The sequence below is a fragment of the Mobula hypostoma genome, chromosome 21, assembly GCF_963921235.1.
Source record: "Mobula hypostoma chromosome 21, sMobHyp1.1, whole genome shotgun sequence".
NCBI lineage: Eukaryota > Metazoa > Chordata > Chondrichthyes > Myliobatiformes > Myliobatidae > Mobula > Mobula hypostoma.
This window is the reverse complement of record NC_086117.1, coordinates 52232195-52251100: the sequence shown is the minus strand read 5'-3', so window position 1 is coordinate 52251100 and position 18906 is coordinate 52232195. Positions and strand designations below refer to the sequence as shown.

At 43.7% G+C, this 18906-nt stretch overlaps 1 protein-coding gene across 2 annotated transcripts in view; it reads right to left on the bottom strand.

Moving 5' to 3' along the window:
- sbno1 (strawberry notch homolog 1 (Drosophila)) overlaps positions 1–18906 on the bottom strand; it is a 151184-nt gene that overhangs the window by 128642 nt on the left and 3636 nt on the right. For both annotated transcript variants that reach the window (XM_063074016.1, XM_063074017.1), the window contains exon 2: positions 55–189. In XM_063074016.1, coding sequence (XP_062930086.1) covers positions 55–189 — 135 coding nt within the window. The remainder of the gene's footprint in view (positions 1–54; positions 190–18906) is intronic.

Sequence of the window (18906 nt, the reverse complement as noted above, 5' to 3'; positions counted from 1 at the left end):
ACACTCAAGGTAGAGAAAGGAATATAAATTATAAAACAAGAAAAACCATCTTACCTGCTGCAAGCTGCCACTGGACGACAAAGGCGACATCAAGCCAGTGTCAAGTGGATCTGCATCAAAAAGGTCATTAGGGCTAATCCCACTTTCGCTCAAAGCAGCAAGCAGAAGATCTTGGCCTGGGTCTGTCATCTAGAGATTAACAAAACACAGAACAGCAGCTAAGATTCGACTTTTGGCTTTCGTATTTTTTCTGAATGACGGTTTGGTTAATTGCTGGGAGTCTGGACTTTTTGCAACCAAGATTTGGGTATTTACTGGTCTCTCCGTCTTTAAGTATCCACGAATTGACATTTATGCCTCATTTGTATGTAATGTAGACCCAACTCACAGCTTTCTTTGAATGAGGATATTGTAATTTGTTTCCTCTTCTCCTAAAATGAGGAAGAGGAACTAAATGGTTGTTTGCTGCAGCCCCAACCTCCATCAGAACATAACCAATCCAAGACATTAAATCACTTCACATTCCTTGACATGTTCTGGGGAATAACTGTCCAAGCCCAGAACCAGCGTTATGTCTCTAGTAAAATCTCATCTGAAAAGAATTTTACCCCTTCAACACTGCATCCAGTATCAGGAAGCAAGCACGATCAACCAGTCTGCTTCACACCAAAGCGATTTTCTAAATCTATGTGTGAGCAGAAAACATGTAACTCACAACTCAAACTGCCCTTGAGAATATGGTGGCAAGTTGTTTTTACTGCAGGGTGTTCTTACTTATTGAGATGCGGAATAGGTCCTTCTGGCCCTTCAAGCCGCGGCCCCCAGCAGTTCCCCCAATTTAATCCTAAACTAATCACGGGACTGTTTACAATGACCAACTAGCCTACCATCTTTCAACTATGTGAGAAAACCCATGCAGTAACGGGGAAAACATACAAACTCCTTACAAGCAGCAGCGGGAATTGATTGAGATTTGCGAGTACTATAAAGAGACAGTACAAAGGAGGTTCATGAAAATGATTCCAAGATTGAACGGCTTGTCACATGAAGAGCATTTGATGACTCTGGGCCTGTATTCATTGGAATTCAGAAGAAAGAAGGGTGGCCTCATCAAAACCTATCAAATGGTGAAAGGTCTTGATAGAGTGGATGTGGAGAGGATGTTTCCTATGGTGGGAGAGTCTAAATCCAGAAAACACGGCCTCAGAATAGAGGGGCATCCTGTTAGAACAGAGATGAAGAGGCATTCCTTTAGTCAGAGAGTGGTGGATCTGAGGAATTCTTTGCCATAGGCAGATGTGGAGGCCAAGTTGTTTCGTATATATGAGGCAGAGGTTGATAAATTCTTGATTGGTTAAGGCATGAAGGGATACGGGGAGAAGGAAGGAGATTGGGGCTGAGGACAAAATTGGATCATCCATGTGACACGGTGTTAAATGGCCTTGCTCTCATTTCCTATATCTTACGGTGTTATATCACAGTACTGGTCATGTGACCACTGAGACCAGGCAGACAATCTCTGAAGGATATTGATCATGGCTGGGGTCACCTGTCTTGTCAAGACACTGCCCAGTAGAAGGGAATGGCAAACTACTTCTGTAGAAAAATTTGAAAAAATTTGCCAAGAGCAATCATTTTCATGGAAAGACCATGTTGTGCCACGTCATACAACATAGTACATAATGAGTGAACAATACTATAATCACAGATGACAAACCATGAAGAAGCAATAGAGCACAAGAACAGGCCCACCCATGATGTGCCAAACTAATTAAATGAGTACACATTTACAGTGAGAGGGACAGGTTTAAAGGAGATGTGCAGGACAAGTTTGTTGTTTTCACAGAGTGCTGGATGCCTGGAATGTGCTTCCAGGGATAACATTCAAAGTAAGTATGTTAGAGATGTTCAAAAAACTCTTTGATAGGCACAGGAATGTGCATGAAATGGGAGGATTTGGAGATCATGTAGTTAGAGGGGGTTAGTTTCGAAGATTCAAAGTACTTTTATTATCAAAGTATGTATGCAGTAAACAACCCTGAGATTCCTCTTCCCACAGACAGCCACAAAACAAAGAAAACCATGGAACCCGTTCAAAGAATAAACATGAATCACCAGCACCCCCCGCCCCACACACACAAAAACCAAATCGAGCAAACGGCAACACGAAAAAAAAGAGCGCAAAACACAGAATCAAAAGTGTCCAAGCATATACATTTCAGCTTAGTGTTCATTATCTGCAGGCCGCCCTGATTCAGAAATCACCTAAAACTGCAAAAAAAAAGGAGCAACCAGAAATCAGACACACATCATAAATGAACTCGAGTCCAATCCACAAACTGTGTCGATTAAATCTAGGATTCCGGCACCATCCTCCAAAAACAAGGGACAGAGAGATTACTCGAACGCAAGGACTTTCCACAGGAGCAGCAAGTGAGAAGGAGAGAGAGACATCACATGCAGACATCTTCCTCCCACAGCATCAATTAAAAGGCTGGAAGACAGCGCTGAACACCTGCTCACCTTCCACAACTACCTTGATGATTGCAATCTTTCTCGGTGCTTTAAGTGGTGAGATTGGCGAGAAATGGAGTCAATCATGAGCTCGAGCCCCATCTCCAGGCTTCTTGGCCTTGAGATCTCGCATTTTGCACTAAACAACTTCAGAGAGAGCAAAGCGCCAGATTGCTCAGTTGGCCCGGGAAACATATCGCTAAATTGTCAGTGATAGTTAGGCTCCAATAGTAGCAGAACCATATTTGAATGAAAAAGAAGTAGTTTCTTGACCAACTGGTGGATGTTGCCCTTGTCTCCGTTGTTCGCTGGCACCATCTTCTTCTGGAAGATGGTGTAAGTGAATCTAGTTGGGGATTTGATTATTAATTATTTCAGTTGGGCATTTGATTAATGCACAACATTACGAGCTGTTTCTGTGCTACGTTCTATGAGAAACATAACTGCTCCCATGCACCTACACAATGTACATATTCCTTCAGTTCTCTGCACATTTGTGTGCCTACCTAAAATCCCCTCAAACAGTTCTATACTTGTCTTCACTGCCACCCCTAGCAATGCATGCCAAGCACCCAAGACCTGCTGTGGAAAAACAAAATTTACCTCCAACTCATGCATGCCCTCTAGTATTAGACATCAGAACTGGGAGAAAGATACCAGGTCATCGACTCCTCTGAGTTTTATAAATTTCCATCAGGTCTCCGCTCAGCGTTCGCCACTTCAAAGAGAACAGAGTTCGTCCAGCCTCTCTTTATAACACGTGCCCACTAATCCAGGCAACACCCTGCTAAGCATCTTGAACCCTCTCCAAAGCTTCTAAGTGAAGTTTAGGGAAATTTGAGAAAGGGATTTGCCTCACCAAGCTACTTTTCAGTTCTCTACTCAATATTTTTGCAGTATACGTAACTGTTTCAATACATCTACTTAAAGTAACTAACAATTTAAACACAAATGCTATACTGGGTCTGCAGCAAATAGTGCAGGCCACCTGCTGAACATGCACCTGTCCATAACAGCGTTGCCAGGAATGACCAGTGTGAAATCATTTCTATCCATGACTCTCTCCACCTCCATTACGCATGGTTCTATTCTCATATGCACTGCCATAAACTCAGAATTTATCAGGCATGATGTAAAGAGGTAGTAGTTATTTAGGTGGCGAGGTGGAGATGCATCTCAACCAAAGGAGGTGGGAGGTGCTCCTTCCCTCCAGTAGCCTGCAGGTCACTCTTGAGCAAGGTGTCGCACCAGCTTAGTAACCCACCTCCCCCCGCCATCCCGGATCACCGTCACGTGAAATGGTGGGAGCAGGTGGTGAAAGGTCATATGAGCAACTGGTACATTCACAAGTTCTGGTGATGTGGCCACCAACACCAGGCAATCTCCAAAGAGTACTGATAATTGGCTCTTGTAAAGACACTGCCCAGAAGGCGGCAATGGCAAACTATTTCTGTAGAAAAAGACCATATAAGACCATATGATATAGGAACAGAATTATGCCATTTGGCCCATTGAGTCTGCTCCGCCATTTCATCATGGCTGATCCATTTTCCTCTCAGTCTCAATCTCCTGCCTTCTGTGCATATCCCTTCATACCCTGACCAATCCCTTCATATCAAGAACCTATCAACCTCTGCTTTAAATATACCCAATGACTTGGCCTCCACAGGCACCTGTTGCAACAAATTCCATAGATTCACCACTCTCTGGCTTAAGAAATTACTCATCTCCATTCTAAATGGACCTCCCCCTATCCTGAGGCTATGCCCTCTGGTCTTAGACTCCCTCACCATTGGAAACATCCTCTCCAAACCCCTTATCAAGGCCTTTCAACATTCAGTAGGTTTCAATTAGGTCACCCCTCATACTCCTGAGTTCCAGTGAGTCCTAGTTATGCGACCACTGACACCAGCCAGACAATCTCTGCAGACTACTGATAATGGCTGGGGTCGCCAATCTTTGTAAAGGCACTGCCCAGGAGAAGGCAATGACAAACCACTTCTGCAGAAAAATTTGAGGGGGAGGGGGAGGAGGGGAGGGGGAGGGGGAGAATATGTGTGTATATAAATAAATAACGGACGGGGTACGAGGGGGAGGTGGGGTATTAGCCGAAGTTTGAGTAGTCAATGTTCATGCCATCAGGTTGGAGGCTACCCAGACGCAATATAAGGTGTTGTTCCTCCAACCTGAGTGTGGCTTCATCTTTACAGTAGAGGCCGTGGACAGACATATCAGAATGGGATGGGACGTGGAATTAAAATGTGTGGCCACTGGGAGATCCTGCTTTCTCTGGCGGACACAGCGTCGGTGTTCAGTGAAACAATCTACCACAGACTAAAGATGAAGCCACACTCAGGTTGGAGGAACAACACCTTATATTCCGTCTGGGTAGCCTCCAACCTGATGGCATGAACATCGACTTCTCAAACTTCCGCTAATGCCCCACCTCCCCCTTGTACCCCATCCGTTATTTATATACACACATTCCTTCTTTCTGTCTCTCATTTTTGTCCTTCTCACTGTACCACTTGCCCATACTCTGGGTTTCCTCCCCTCCCCCTTTTCTTTCTCCCTAGGCCTCCTGTCCCATGATCCTCTCATATCTCTTTTACCAATCAACTGTCCAGCTCTTGGCTCCATCCCTCTCCCTCCTGTCTTCTATCATTTTGGATCTCCCCCTTCCCCTCCCACTTTCAAATCTCTTACTAGCTCTTCTTTCAGTTAGTCCTGACGAAGGATCTCGGCCCGAAATGTCAACTGTACCTCTTTCTGGAGATGCTGCCTGGCCTGCTGCGTTCACCAGCAACTTTGATGTGTGTAGCTTGAATTGTCTTACTGCTTATTACTTACCAACCATCAATGACAAAAGTTGCTACTTTTTACTATTGTTCACTCTAAACGTGGTAGTGTCCAGCAGCCACATGACTGAAGCTAGTTAGAAACTGTTTGGCAACAGCTACCTGTCACAATTAAGTGGAATAGTGTTCCAAATAAACAAAGGGAATCCCAGCTACTTTCTCGATTTGTTCTTGTTCTTTCAAGAGTTGTCCTAAATAAGCACCTGCCCCGATAAACTGATGGCCCAATTAACCAGAATCCACCGCACATCATCGCTCATTCATTATTGGTGGGTCTAATTAATGCAATTTCCTCTCTAAGAGCATCATACAAGTATCTTCAGCACACGGACTGCAGTTCAAAGAGGTTGCTCACCACCAATACAAATCCACATCAATGATTTAAATGAAGGGAGCTGCTGATGGTAAAACAAAGAAGTTGTTTGTGTGGGCAGCAGACAGGCTTCTGGGCGAAGCTCTATAGGTTTCAAATCACAAACACAAGAGATTCTTTACATACTTGAAATCTAGACTGACACACACAAAATGCTGGAGGACCTTTCCTGATGAAGAGTCTTGACCCAAAACATTGACTGTTTATTCCTCTCCACAGATGTTTAAAAAAATTTATTGAGATACAATGCAGAATAGGCCCTTCAGACCCCGCTGCTCAGCAACCGCTGATTTAAATCTAGCCTAAAAACTGGACAATTTACAACGAGCAATTAACCAACTGACCTGTACATCTTTGGACTGTCGTAGGAAGCTAGAGCACTCACACAGTCACAGGGAGAACATGCAAACTGAATCTGGGTCGCTGGTACTGTAAAGCATTATGCCAACAACTATGCTACCGTACCGTCCCACCTGATGCTGCCTGAACTGACCAATTCCTCCAGCATTTTGTGTGTGTTTCTACAGGCTTAAAGGTAATTATGGAAAGGAATAAGGACGGTCCAATGTCCAGATTTGGAAGAGGTGAAGCCCAATTTCAAAATAAGACAGGACCTGCTAAAGTTGACCAATTGAAACTACTTGCACGCAAGTCCACATCTGACAAGTGGGAGTCTTTAAAAGTGAAACAGCAAGAGTTTAAGGTCAATGTGCAAAGTGAAAAGCAAAGGCAGCATCCTAGAAAAACTAGATATACAAAGAAGTTGGAGATTAGATATAATAACAATATGGAACTAGATCTGTTTTCCTTGAAGCAGAGGCTGAAATGGACCTGGCAGAGGTACACAGAATTATGAGCAACCTTGGTTTCACAGATGGGAGGAAACTCTTCTCCCACAACAGAGATCTGTAAAACTAAAGCCCAGAGGTCTAGGGAAGTGGAAAAAGAGGTTTAAGGGGGATCTGAACAAGAATTTCTCATCACTTATCCAGAACACATGCCTGAGTGGGTGTAAGATGGTTTAAGATAGCGCTGGTGAATCTCAGCAACTTCAGGCTGGTGGCCGATGAAACAAGGAAAACAACTAATTACTTTATTAATCGCTTGTTTTCTAGTAAACAATCATCTCAAGCAATAGTCTGTAACTTCCTTTTGGACTGGAGAGGGAATCTGATGTGCCAGACTGAGGTGAGGCAAGTCACCGGGCTGAATTGGAAAGGTCAGGTACAGATGAATCGAGGAGGCGGGGGTCCAGGTCCCAGAGCGTACCAAGTTACTGAACCCGATGTCTGGATGATGATTTACGCGCTCAGCCGAATTGGAAAGGTCAAGGACCAGCCAGTTCGGCTCACTGCTTCGTTCTGCACTGACCCAAGGGTCTGTGGATGGATTCTCTTTGTGGACTTCAGTTCAGAATGCTATTTGCTTGTGTCCATTACTTACATGGCTTTTTTTCCCCCTTCAAATTGGATGCTTGACAATTTTTATTTTTGATGGGTTCTTTCGGGTTTTCTTTGTTTTCTGGCTATCTGTTAGGAAAAAATCTCAAGGTTGTACAAGACCATAAAATATAGGAACAGAATTAGGCCATTTGGCCCACCAAGTCTGCTCCACCATTTCATCCCAACTGATCGATCAGCCTCAATCTCCTGCCTTCTCTCCGTATCCCTTCATGCCCTGACCAATTAAGAATCTACAACCTCTGCCTGTAATTTCTTTTAGGATCAATAAAGTATCTAGCTATCTAAAAATACATAAAGACTTGGCCTCCGGAACTGCCTGTGACAATGAATTCTACAGATTTACCACTCTCTGGCTGAAGAAATTCCTCATCTGTTATTAAAGGACACCCCTCTATTCTGCGGCTGTGACCTCTGATCTTAAATACTCCCACCATAGAAAGCATCCTCTTCACATCCACTCTGTCAAGGCTTTTAACCATTTGATAGGTTTCAATGAAGTCACCCCTCATTCCTCTGAATTCTGGTGAATACAGGTCCAGAGAAAACCATGCTAACTACGGCCTATTTTATCATGTATCTCCAAGTACCCTGAAACCACATTCTTAACAATCAACTCCAACATTTTCTGAACCCAAGGTCAGGCTTATAATTTCCCTTTTTCTGCCTCTCTCCTTTCTTGAACAGTGGAGTGACATTTGCAATTTTCCAGTCTTCCAAACCATTCCAGAATCTAGTGATTCTGATAGATCATTACTAATGCTTTCTTCAGTTCATCTGCCATTTCCTTGTCCCCATCACTACGTATCCAGCATTCTTTTCTAGCGGTCCAATATTCACTTTCACCTCTCCTTTGCACGTTACATACCTGAAGAAACTTTCAGTATCATCTTTCATGTTATTGGCTAACTTACTTTCGTATTCCATCTTTACCTTCTTAATGACTTTTCTAGTTGCCTTCTGCAGGTATTTAAAAGCTTCCCAATGCTTTAACTTCCCACTATTTTTTGCTCTATTATATGCGCTCTCTTTGGTTTTGACTTTGCTTGCTCGCCACAGTTGTGTCATATTGCCTTTAGAATACTACTTCCTCTTTGGGATGTATATATCCTGTGCCTTCCAAATTGCTTCCAGAACTTCCAGCCATTACCGCTCTGCTGTCATCCCTGCCAGTGTTCTTTTCCAATCAATTCTGGCCAACTTCTCTCTTTTACTCCACAATAATATTGATACATCTGACAAGTTTCTCCATCTCTAATTGCAGGGTGAATTCGATCATATTATAGTCACTTGCCCCTCTGGTTCTTTTACTTTAAGCTCTCTAATCAATTCTGGTTCAATGCACAATCCAGACTAGCTGATCCCCTAGTAGGTTCAATCACAAGCTTTTTTGAAAAGTCATCTCACAGGCATTCTAGAAATGCCCCCCTTGAAATTCAGCACCAACCTGATTTTCCCAATTTACCTGCATATTGAAATCTTCCATTACTGTGCCCTTTTGGAATGCATTTTCTATCTCCCGTTGTAATTTGTAGGCCACATCCTTACAACTGCTTGGGGATTTGTATACATCTCCCATCAAGGTCTTTTACCTTTGCAGCTTCTTAGTTCTATCCAGAATGACTCCACAGCCTTCTGATCCTGTCACCTTTCTCATGATTTAGTTTTATTTTATAACCAAAAGAGCAATGCTGCCGCCTCTCCCTTCCTGTGGGAGTTTTTGATACTATGTGTATCCTTGGACATTAAGCTTCCAGCTATAATCTTCTTTCAGCCATGTTTCAGTGATGCCTACAACATAGAAACATAGAAAATAGGTGCAGGAGTAGGCCATTCAGCCCTTCGAACCTGCACCGCCATTCAATATGATCATGGCTGATCATCCAACTCAGAACCCTGTACCAGCCTTCCCTCCATACCCCCGATCCCTTTAGCCACAAGGGCCATATCTAACTCCCTCTTAAATATAGCCAATGAACTGGCCTCAACTGTTTCCTGTGGCAGAGAATTCCACAGATTCACCACTCTCTGTGTGAAGAAGTTTTTCCTAATCTCGGTCCTAAAAGGCTTCCCCCTTATCCTCAAACTGTGACCCCTTGCTCTCGACTTCCCCAACATCGGGAACAATCTTCCTGCATCTAGCCTGTCTAATCCCTTTAGGATTTTATACGTTTCAATAAGATCCCCCCTCAATCTTCTAAATTCCAATGAGTACAAGCCTCGTGAAAGTCCTGCCACCCCAGGAATCAATCTGGTGAACCTTCTTTGTACTCCCTCTATGGCAAGGATGTCTTTCCTCAGATTAGGGGACCAAAACTGCACACAATACTCCAGGTGTGGTCTCACCAAGGCCTTGTACAACTGCAGTAGTACCTCCCTGCTCCTGTACTTGAATCCTCTTGCTATGAATGCCAGCATACCATTCGCCTTTTTCACCGCCTGCTGTACCTGCATGCCCACTTTCAATGACTGGTGTATAATGACACCCAGGTCTCGTTGCACCTCCCCTTTTCCTAATCGGCCACCATTTAGATAATAATCTGTTTTCTTGTTTTTGCCACCAAAGTGGCTAACCTCACACTTATCCACATTAAATTGCATCTGCCATGAATTTGCCCACTCACCTAACCTATCCAAGTCACCCTGCATCCTCTTAGCATCCTCCTCACAGCTAACACTGCCACCCAGCTTTGTGTCATCCGCAAACTTGGAGATGCAGCATTTAATTCCCTCATCTAAGTCAATAATATGTTGTAAACAACTGGGGTCCCAGCACTGAGTCTTGCGGTACCCCACTAGACACTGCCTGCCATTCTGAAAAGGTCCCGTTTATTCCCACTCTGCTTCCTGTCTGCCGACCAATTCTCTATCCACATCAATACCTTACCCCCAATATCGTGTGCTTTAAGTTTGCACACTGATCTCCTGTGCTGGACTCTGAATTTCTCCCAGTCCTCAGGTGAGCCACTTTTTCCGGCTAATTTGTATGCTTCTTCTTTGGAATTGATACTATCCCTAATTTCCCTTGTCAGCCACAGGTGCACTACCTTCCTTGATTTATTCTTTTGCCAAACTGGGATGAACAATTGTAGTTCATCCATGCGATCTTTAAATGCTTGCCATTGCATATCCACCGTCAACCCCTTAAGTGTCATTTGCCAGTCTATCTTAGCTAATTCACATCTCATACCTTCAAAGTTACCCTTCTTTAAGTTCAGAACCTTTGTTTCTGAATTAACTATGTCACTCCCCATCTTAATGAAGAATTCCACCGTATTATGGTCACTCTTACCCAAGGGGCCTCTCACGACAAGATTGCTAATTAACCCTTCCTCATTGCTCAATACCCAGTCTAGAATAGCCTGCTCTCTAGTTGGTTCCTTGACATGTTGGTTCAAAAAACCATCCCGCATACATTCCAAGAAATCCTCTTCCTCAGCACCCTTACCAATTTGGTTCACCCAATCTATATGTAGATTGAAGTCACCCATTATAACTGCTGTTCCTTTATTGCACACATTTCTAATTTCCTGTTGAATACCATCCCCAACCTTACTACTGTTAGGTGGCCTGTACACAACTCCCACCAGCGTTTTCTGCCTCTTAGTGTTATGCAGCTCTACCCATATCGATTCCACATCCTCCCGGCTAATGTCCTTCCTTTCTATTGCGTTAATCTCCTCTCTACCAAGCAATGCTACCCCACCTCCTTTTCTTTCATGTCTATCCCTCCTGAATATTGAATATCCCCAAATGTTGAACTCCCATCCTTGGGTCACCCTGGAACCATGTCTCTGTGATCCCAACTATATCATATTCATTAATAACAATCTGCACTTTTAATTCATCCACCTTGTTATGAATGCTCCTTGCACTGACACACAAAGCCTTCAGGCTCGCTTTTACCAACACTCTTAGCCCTTATACAATTATGTTGAAAAGTGGCCCTTTTTGATTTTTGCCCTGGATTTGCTGGCCTGCCACTTTTACTTTTCACCTTACTACTTTTTGCTTCTACCCTCATTTTACACCCCTCTGTCTCTCTGCACTCGTTCCCATCCCCCTGTTGTGAACAATACCTGACAATCTGTAACTGCGCTACAAGTTCGTTGATCCCTCATTCCATATATTGCACACATTCTAATATAACACCTTCAGTCATACATTCACTCTTTTCAATTTTATCCCTTTTATGTTGCAACTCATCCTGTTGACTGCAATTTGCCCTATCTTCGGCCTCTCCTTGCTAAGAGTCTCACTACACATCGCCTCTGTTTGTAAACTAACTACCTTATCTTTAGCACTATCATTCTCGTTCCCATCCTCCTGCTAAATTAGTTTAAACCCTCCTGAACAACTCTGGATAACCTGCCCACAAGGATATTGGACCCCCTCAGATTCATGTGTAAACTGTCCCTTTTGTGAAGGTCATACCTTCTCCAGAAGATCCATAAATCTGAACCCCTGCTCCCTGCACCAGGTCCTCAGCCACGCATTCACCTACCAAATTATCCTATTCCTACCTTCGATGGCGTGTGGCACAGACAGCAATCAGAGATAACTACCCTGAAGTCTCATTTCTCAGCTTTCTACCTAGCTCCCTAAAATCTCTCTTCAGGACCTCTGCACCTTTTCTACCCGTCATTGGTGCCAATATGCACCAAATCTTCTGGGTGCTCACCCCCATCCTTGAGAATGCCATGGACTCAATCCAAGACATCCCTATCATGGCACCAGAGAAGCAACATGCCTTCCTATCTGTAGATCTCTGTCGCACCCACAGAACCTCATCTCTGCTCCTCTGACTAAGGAATCTCCTGTCAAAATTGCAGTCCTCTTCACCTCTCTGCTCTTTTGAGCCACAGCACCAGACAGTGCCTGAAACCCGGTCACTGTGGCTCCCCCATGGTAGGTTATATCCCTGAACAGTATCTAAAGTTGCATACTTTATTATTGAGGGGAACTGCCACAGGTGTACTCTGCACTGGCTGTGCATTTCCCCTCGTTCTCATGACAGTCACTCAGTTATCTGTCCTGCAACCTCGGGGTGACTACCTCTCTGTAGCTCCTGTCTATCACTTCTTATGTGTATGTACTTTGATAATAAATGTACCTTGAACTTTGACGGAGACAGCACTTCCACAAAATTTAAACAGTATGTAGATGAATATTTGAACCTCTGACACAGACAAGTGCCGGCAATGATAGATATTTGATTATAAGATATAGTATGATTGGCAAAAAAAAGGCACACAAACTATAGGAATAACTTAATGGGACAAGGAATATCATGGGTAGAAAAACCCTGTCAATGTTTTGGGCTGAGAGAGACCTTGTATCAAGACTGAGAATGGAGAGGGAAGGAGGGGAGAGTGAAGATTGCATCAGGGGCCAGGAGATGATAAGACTGAAGTCAGAAGGAGGAGGCCTGACAGATGAAGTCAGGTAAGAGAAAAAGTGCTGTCAGTTTGTAGGACAATAATAGATGAAACACAGACTACAAATGTTGGAATTCAATCAGTAAGGTGATCATGGGAATGATTAGGGAACCTGTGAGGGCAAATAGGCAGCTTCTGCGGAAGAAATGTGCACCAGTACGTGAATGGAATAGGTGGACGGGAACAAAACTGAGTTATAGAAGTGGGTGGGGGAGGTGGGTAGTAGACTGACTATGAAATGTAGTTCTTCAGGTTTGTGTTGGACCCCAGCCTGGCATCAAAGAAACCCAAAGTCAATGTGGGAAAGGGAAAGGGACGGGGAATTGAAGTGGCACGCAACAGGGAGCTCAACCTCAACATGGCCATTGTAGACCAGGCGTAGGTAGGTCTCTGCAAATTGGTCACCCGGTCTGCGCATGTCTCCACAATTCAGAGGCGGACAGATCAGACTGGGACTGGAGTAAGAAGGATTGTTCAAGGCCCTGGGTGGTGGCAAGGAAGCAAGGGCAAGAACAAGTTCTGCACCTGCTGCATTTGCAGGGGACAGGGTCAAGGAGTGAGTAGCGAGGGATAAGCAGATCAAGGAGTAATGTAAGATACCTACAGAAGGGATCCCACACCTGAAACTCAACACTTCCCTTGGTGACTGAATCCCTGCCTTGCTGACCAACAGACCGTTATCAGTAAAGCTAGGCAGGAACACTTCCACCAGGATTATCCTCAACACCAGTGAACCACAAAGTTGTGTCCTCAGCCATTGACTGTACTCCCTTGTACACTCACAACTGCATGGTCAGATTCAGCTCCAACTCATTAGTAAGCTTCCAGTTGATACCACCATAGTGGACTGAATCTCTAATAATGATGTTAGAGTACAGGAAAGTGGGGAGGTGTCAGCGCACATGGTCCTGTTTTACATCAATGGTCTTAAGCTCAAGAAGGTTGAGAGCCTCTAATTCCTAGGAATGAACGTCAGTAACAGTCAATCCTGGGCCAACCACAAAAACACCACGCCAAGAAACTTCACCATCACCTTTATTTCCTAAGGAGGCTAAAGAAATTTGGCATGCTCCTTTTGGCCCTCACCAATATTTAATTGCTGCCCCACTGAAAGTTAATCAAAGACCCTCACTCATCATGCACATTCTCCCTTCTCTTTCCTCCCATCAACCACCAAAAGCCTGACAGCACATATCACCAGGCTGAGAGAGATTATGTCTCATTGATAAAGCTATTGAATGGTCTCCTAGTACAAGATGGACTCTTGATCTCACAATCTACCTTCTTATATCCTTGCACCTTATTAATTTGCCTACACTGCACTTCATCTAATATCTGTAACTCTTTATTCTGCATTTTGTTACAGTTTTCCCTGGTACTCTCAATGCACTGATGTGATTAAAGGATCTGTATTGACAACATGCAAAACAAACTTTTTTTTAAACTGTACTTCAGTACAAGTCACAATAACGAACCAACTTACTAAACCCGACTTTCTCAAGGCAATGAGCCCATCCAAACAATAATGTAAACAAAACACTAAATCATCAGCCCAAGCTTTGAATCACAACTATGTTGCTTTCCTCATTAATTTTAAATTTCAAGAAGTTTCACCACCCAAGTCAACCGTCCCACAATAAATATCCCTCTACACCATTGCTTCCCAACCTGGGGTCCATGGTCCAATCTTGGTTAATGGCAGGGGTTCGCAGCATAAACAAAGATTAACTTTTGCTGTCAATATACCTGTCCAAATATCTTTCAAACATCATAATCGCACCTGTCTCCACCACTTCCTCTGGCAACTTGTTCCATATGGCCAATTTCTGTGCAAAAAACTTACTTGTCAGCCCCCCATCAAATCTTCCCCCTCACACCTTAAACCCATGTATGTCATCTAGTTTCAGATCCCACTATCCATGGGGAAAAGACTGACAATACATCTTATTTTTCTTACTTTTCAAAAGTTTGATAAGTCACCACTCAACCTTCCTCACTACAGAGAAATGTCCTAATAACTGAAGGCCTCAATCACAGCAACATCCATGTCAATCATTCCTGCACTCACTCTAATTATTCACAACCCAAAGGCCAGAAATGCACACAAAATACTGGATGTGGTCTCACCAACATCTTGCACAGCTGTAACATGACAATCCAACTCTTGGCCACAATGCCCATCCAATGAAGGCAAAGAATGCCAAGTGCCTTCTTCACCAGCTTACCTCAGTGGTGTCTCCTTCAGGGAACTACAGTATAACCATAGATCTCTCTTTCTGTTCTGGAACACTCCCCAGAGCCCTGTCATTCACTGTCCGTGTGCCTTCTTCACCAGTTTACCTGCAGTGTTGCCTCTTTCAGTATAACCCTCAGTGTCTCTCTTCTGGAACACTCCGCCGAGCCCCGTCATTCACCATCTATGTGCTGTCCTGGCTTCATTTCCTATCTCTTCACACCTGCCTGTGTGAAATTCCATCTACTATCCCTTAGCTCATTTTCTGTGTTGATTTGGATCTCGTTGCAGTCTGAGATAACATTCCACCCAACACTAATTTTGGTGTCATCCACAATTCATTCTCATTCAAATTATGAAATATATGACACACAACCAGTTTATTGTCATAGACACTGATAAAGTTTAAGGGAATGGGGCATTCTCAGATTCCTGTAAACAATGGATTCAGTACTGACTATGTCTGTGACTGCAGTGTGTTTTAATAATGTCTCACAGCTGCCTTCTTTGGAGCAAGATGAGGGTTGAAGTTCACCCAGATCCACATAAGATGTCTCTGGGCTTTTCACACCTGTTGATTTTGACAAAAAGCAGTACCTGATGGAAATTAGACAGAACATTCCTTTTCATTTAAAGCATAAATTTGATGGATATTTTTATCTTTGTAATTAAGTTGTGGCTCCAGCAAACCAGGTAGGACATTCTTTTCTTTAATTAAGGTGGTTGGAGTGTCTAACAAATTGATTGTTCTTTGTATCAATAGTCCATTGACTTGGCCGGAATGGTTATCAAATTGATTGTTCTTTTGTATCGGTGGCCTTATAACTTCTGACAATTCTGACATCAGGCAGTAGAACCGCCAGGGAGATGAGAAAGGGTCTCTCCCTGATGTCGGGTCCAAGTTCACTCCCTGGCTGAGCTCAAAGAAATAAACGGGTGAAAAGATAAGTAACAATCTTTTTGTGCTGTCGTTATTTGACCCAGCAAAGTTATGTTTAAAACACGCATACCCATTGAGCATGAAAATGCAGATTTTTGCGGTGATAGCAGCATACTACATTTCGAACACAACAACAGAGGAGCCAGTTCCAATCCCAGGCTTAAAATCTGAATAATAAACAACTATCTGACTATTTGCATCAAGTGTATTGTGTGTCCAGTTGGCTACTCACCCTGGATCCTCTGTGATCTCACATTCTAAGCCAGGATCTTACCTTGCAAGATCTTGTCAAATGCCTTGATGTTGTCCCTATCTACAGCCCTGTCCTCTCCAATCCTTTTGGTGAGTTATACATCAAAGACACAAACCCTGCGGTACAACTGATCAGCGATGTTGCAACACTGTGTGTCCAACAGAGTGATCAGCAGCACTGGGGCTCCACAGGGGACTGTCTTGTCTCCCTTTCTCTTCACCATTTACACCTTGGACTTCAACTACTGCACAGAGTCTTGTCATCTTCAGAAGTTTTCTGATGACTCTGCCATAGTTGGATGCATCAGCAAGGGAGATGAGGCTGAGTACAGGGCTACGGTAGGAAACTTTGTCACATGGTGTGAGCAGAATTATCTGCAGCTTAATGTGAAAAAGACTAAGGAGCTGGTGGTAGACCTGCAGAGAGCTAAGGTACTAGTGACCCCTGTTTCCATCCAGGGGGTCAGGGTGGACATGGTGGAGGATTACAAATACCTAGGGATACGAATTGACAATAAACTGGACTGGTCAAAGAACACTGAGGCTGTCTACAAGAAGAGTCAGAGCCATCTCTATTTCCTGAGGAGACTGAGGTCCTTTAACATCTGTCGGACGATGCTGAGGATGTTCTACGAGTCTGTGGTGGCCAGTGCTATCATGTTTGCTGTTGTGTGCTGGGGCAGCAGGCTGAGGGTAGCAGACACCAACAGAATCAACAAACTCATTCGTAAGGCCAGTGATGTTGTGGGGATGGAACTGGACTCTCTGACGGTGGTGTCTGAAAAGAAGATGCTGTCCAAGTTGCATGCCATCTTGGACAATGTCTCCCATCCACTACATAATGTACTGGGTGGGCACAGGAGTACATTCAGCCAGAGACTCATTCCACTGAGATGCAGCACAGAGCGTCATAGGAAGTCATTCCTGCCTGTGGCCATCAAACTTTACAACTCCTCCATTGGAGGGTCAGACACCCTGAGCCAATAGGCTGGTCCTGGACTTATTTCCTGGCATAATTTACATATTACTATTTAACGTTATGGTTTTATTACTATTTATTATTTACAGTGCAACTGTAATGAAAAACAATTTCCCCCGGGATCAATAAAGTATGACTATGACCCCCATCTATTAAAGTCCCATTTACCTGCATTGGCCCACATCACTCTAAACCAGGGGTTCCCAACCTTTTTTATGCCATGGACCCCTGTACTTACACGGTGAACAGCAGGACACCAAGGTGTGAGGCAGAACAAAGCGATATAGGAATACAGGTCCCTATTTCATTGAAAGTGACATCACAGGTAGATAAGATCATGGAGAAAGGTTTTAGCACATTGGCCTTCACAAAGCAAAGTATTAAGTACAAGAGATGGGATGCCTTGTTGAAGTTGTGTAAGACATTGGTGAACCTAATTTGGAGGATTGTGTGCAGGTTTGGCCATCCACCTACAGGAAAGATGTCAATAAGATGAAAGAGTACGGAGAAAATATACAAGAAATTTGCTGAGCCTGGAGGACCTGAGTTAGAGGGAAAGGTTGAATAGGTTAGGACTTTAATCCTTGGAACATAAAATTTTAAGGGGAGATTTAATAGAGGTATACAAAATCATGAGGAGTGCAGATAGGGTAGCTGCAAACAGGCTTTTTCCACTGAGGTCTGATGGGACTACAACAGAGGTTATGGGTGAAAAGTGAAACAAAGGAAACAATAGGGGAAACTTATACACTCAGATGGTGGCTGCAAGCACAAGTGTTAGGGCGAGCTCAATTTCAATGTTTAAGATATATTTGGTTTGGTATGGACATGATGGGCTGAAGGGCCTGTTCCTGTGCTGTAATCTTCAAGCAACTGTCTATAACGTCTTAAATTTTGTTAAATGTACCTGCCTCAATCATTTCCTCTTGCAGTTCATTCCATCCGGGTGAAAACATTGCCCCTCCTAAACCTCTGTCCTCTAGTTCTACATTCCCCTACCCTGAGGGGAAAAACAACTGTGTGCATTGCACACAGCCTATCTTTGCACCTCATGATATTATATATTTTCATAAGGTCATCAATCACCTACGCTCCAATGAAGGAAGTTCCAGCCGACTGACCATCTTTCCATAACCCAGTCATCTGAGTCCTGCCAACATCCTCAGAAATCTCATCTGTACTCTTTCCAGCTTCAGCTGCGACACCACTTTAGGGAATTTTTGTGCTCCAAGATCCCTCTGTTCGACAACACACAACTCAGGACCTTGCAGATTTGTCTTCCCAAAATGAAATATTCGCATCTCTCCAAATTAAACTCCACTTGCTACACCTCGGCTCACTTACTCAACGGATCGAGATTCCACGGTAATCCCTGAAAACTCTCTTCACTGTCTAAAACACCACTTACCTGTCGTAGAAAAGTATAGCACAGGAACAGGCCCTTTGGCCCATCTAGTCCTATATTTTAGCATCATAGAACGCTACATACCCTTTAGTCTACAATATTGTGCCAAACATTTAACCTAAAGATCAATCTCACCCTTCCTTCCCACATAGCCCTTCATTTTTCATTCATGTGCACAAGAGTCTCTTAGATGTTCCTAATGCAGGGTGTTCCAGTGGCATTCACCACTGTCTGTGTAAAGAATATCCCCCCTATAGTTTCCTCCAAACACCTTTCAATTATAAACACGAGGAAGTCTGTAGGTGTTAGGAAACCCAGAGCAACACGCACACAAAATGTTGGAGGAAGTCAGCTAGTCAGGCAGCATCTATGGAACAAATTTCACGACACATGCTGGTGATAATAAACCTAATTCTGGAAATGAATGGATGGTCGGCGTTTTGGGCTAAGGCCC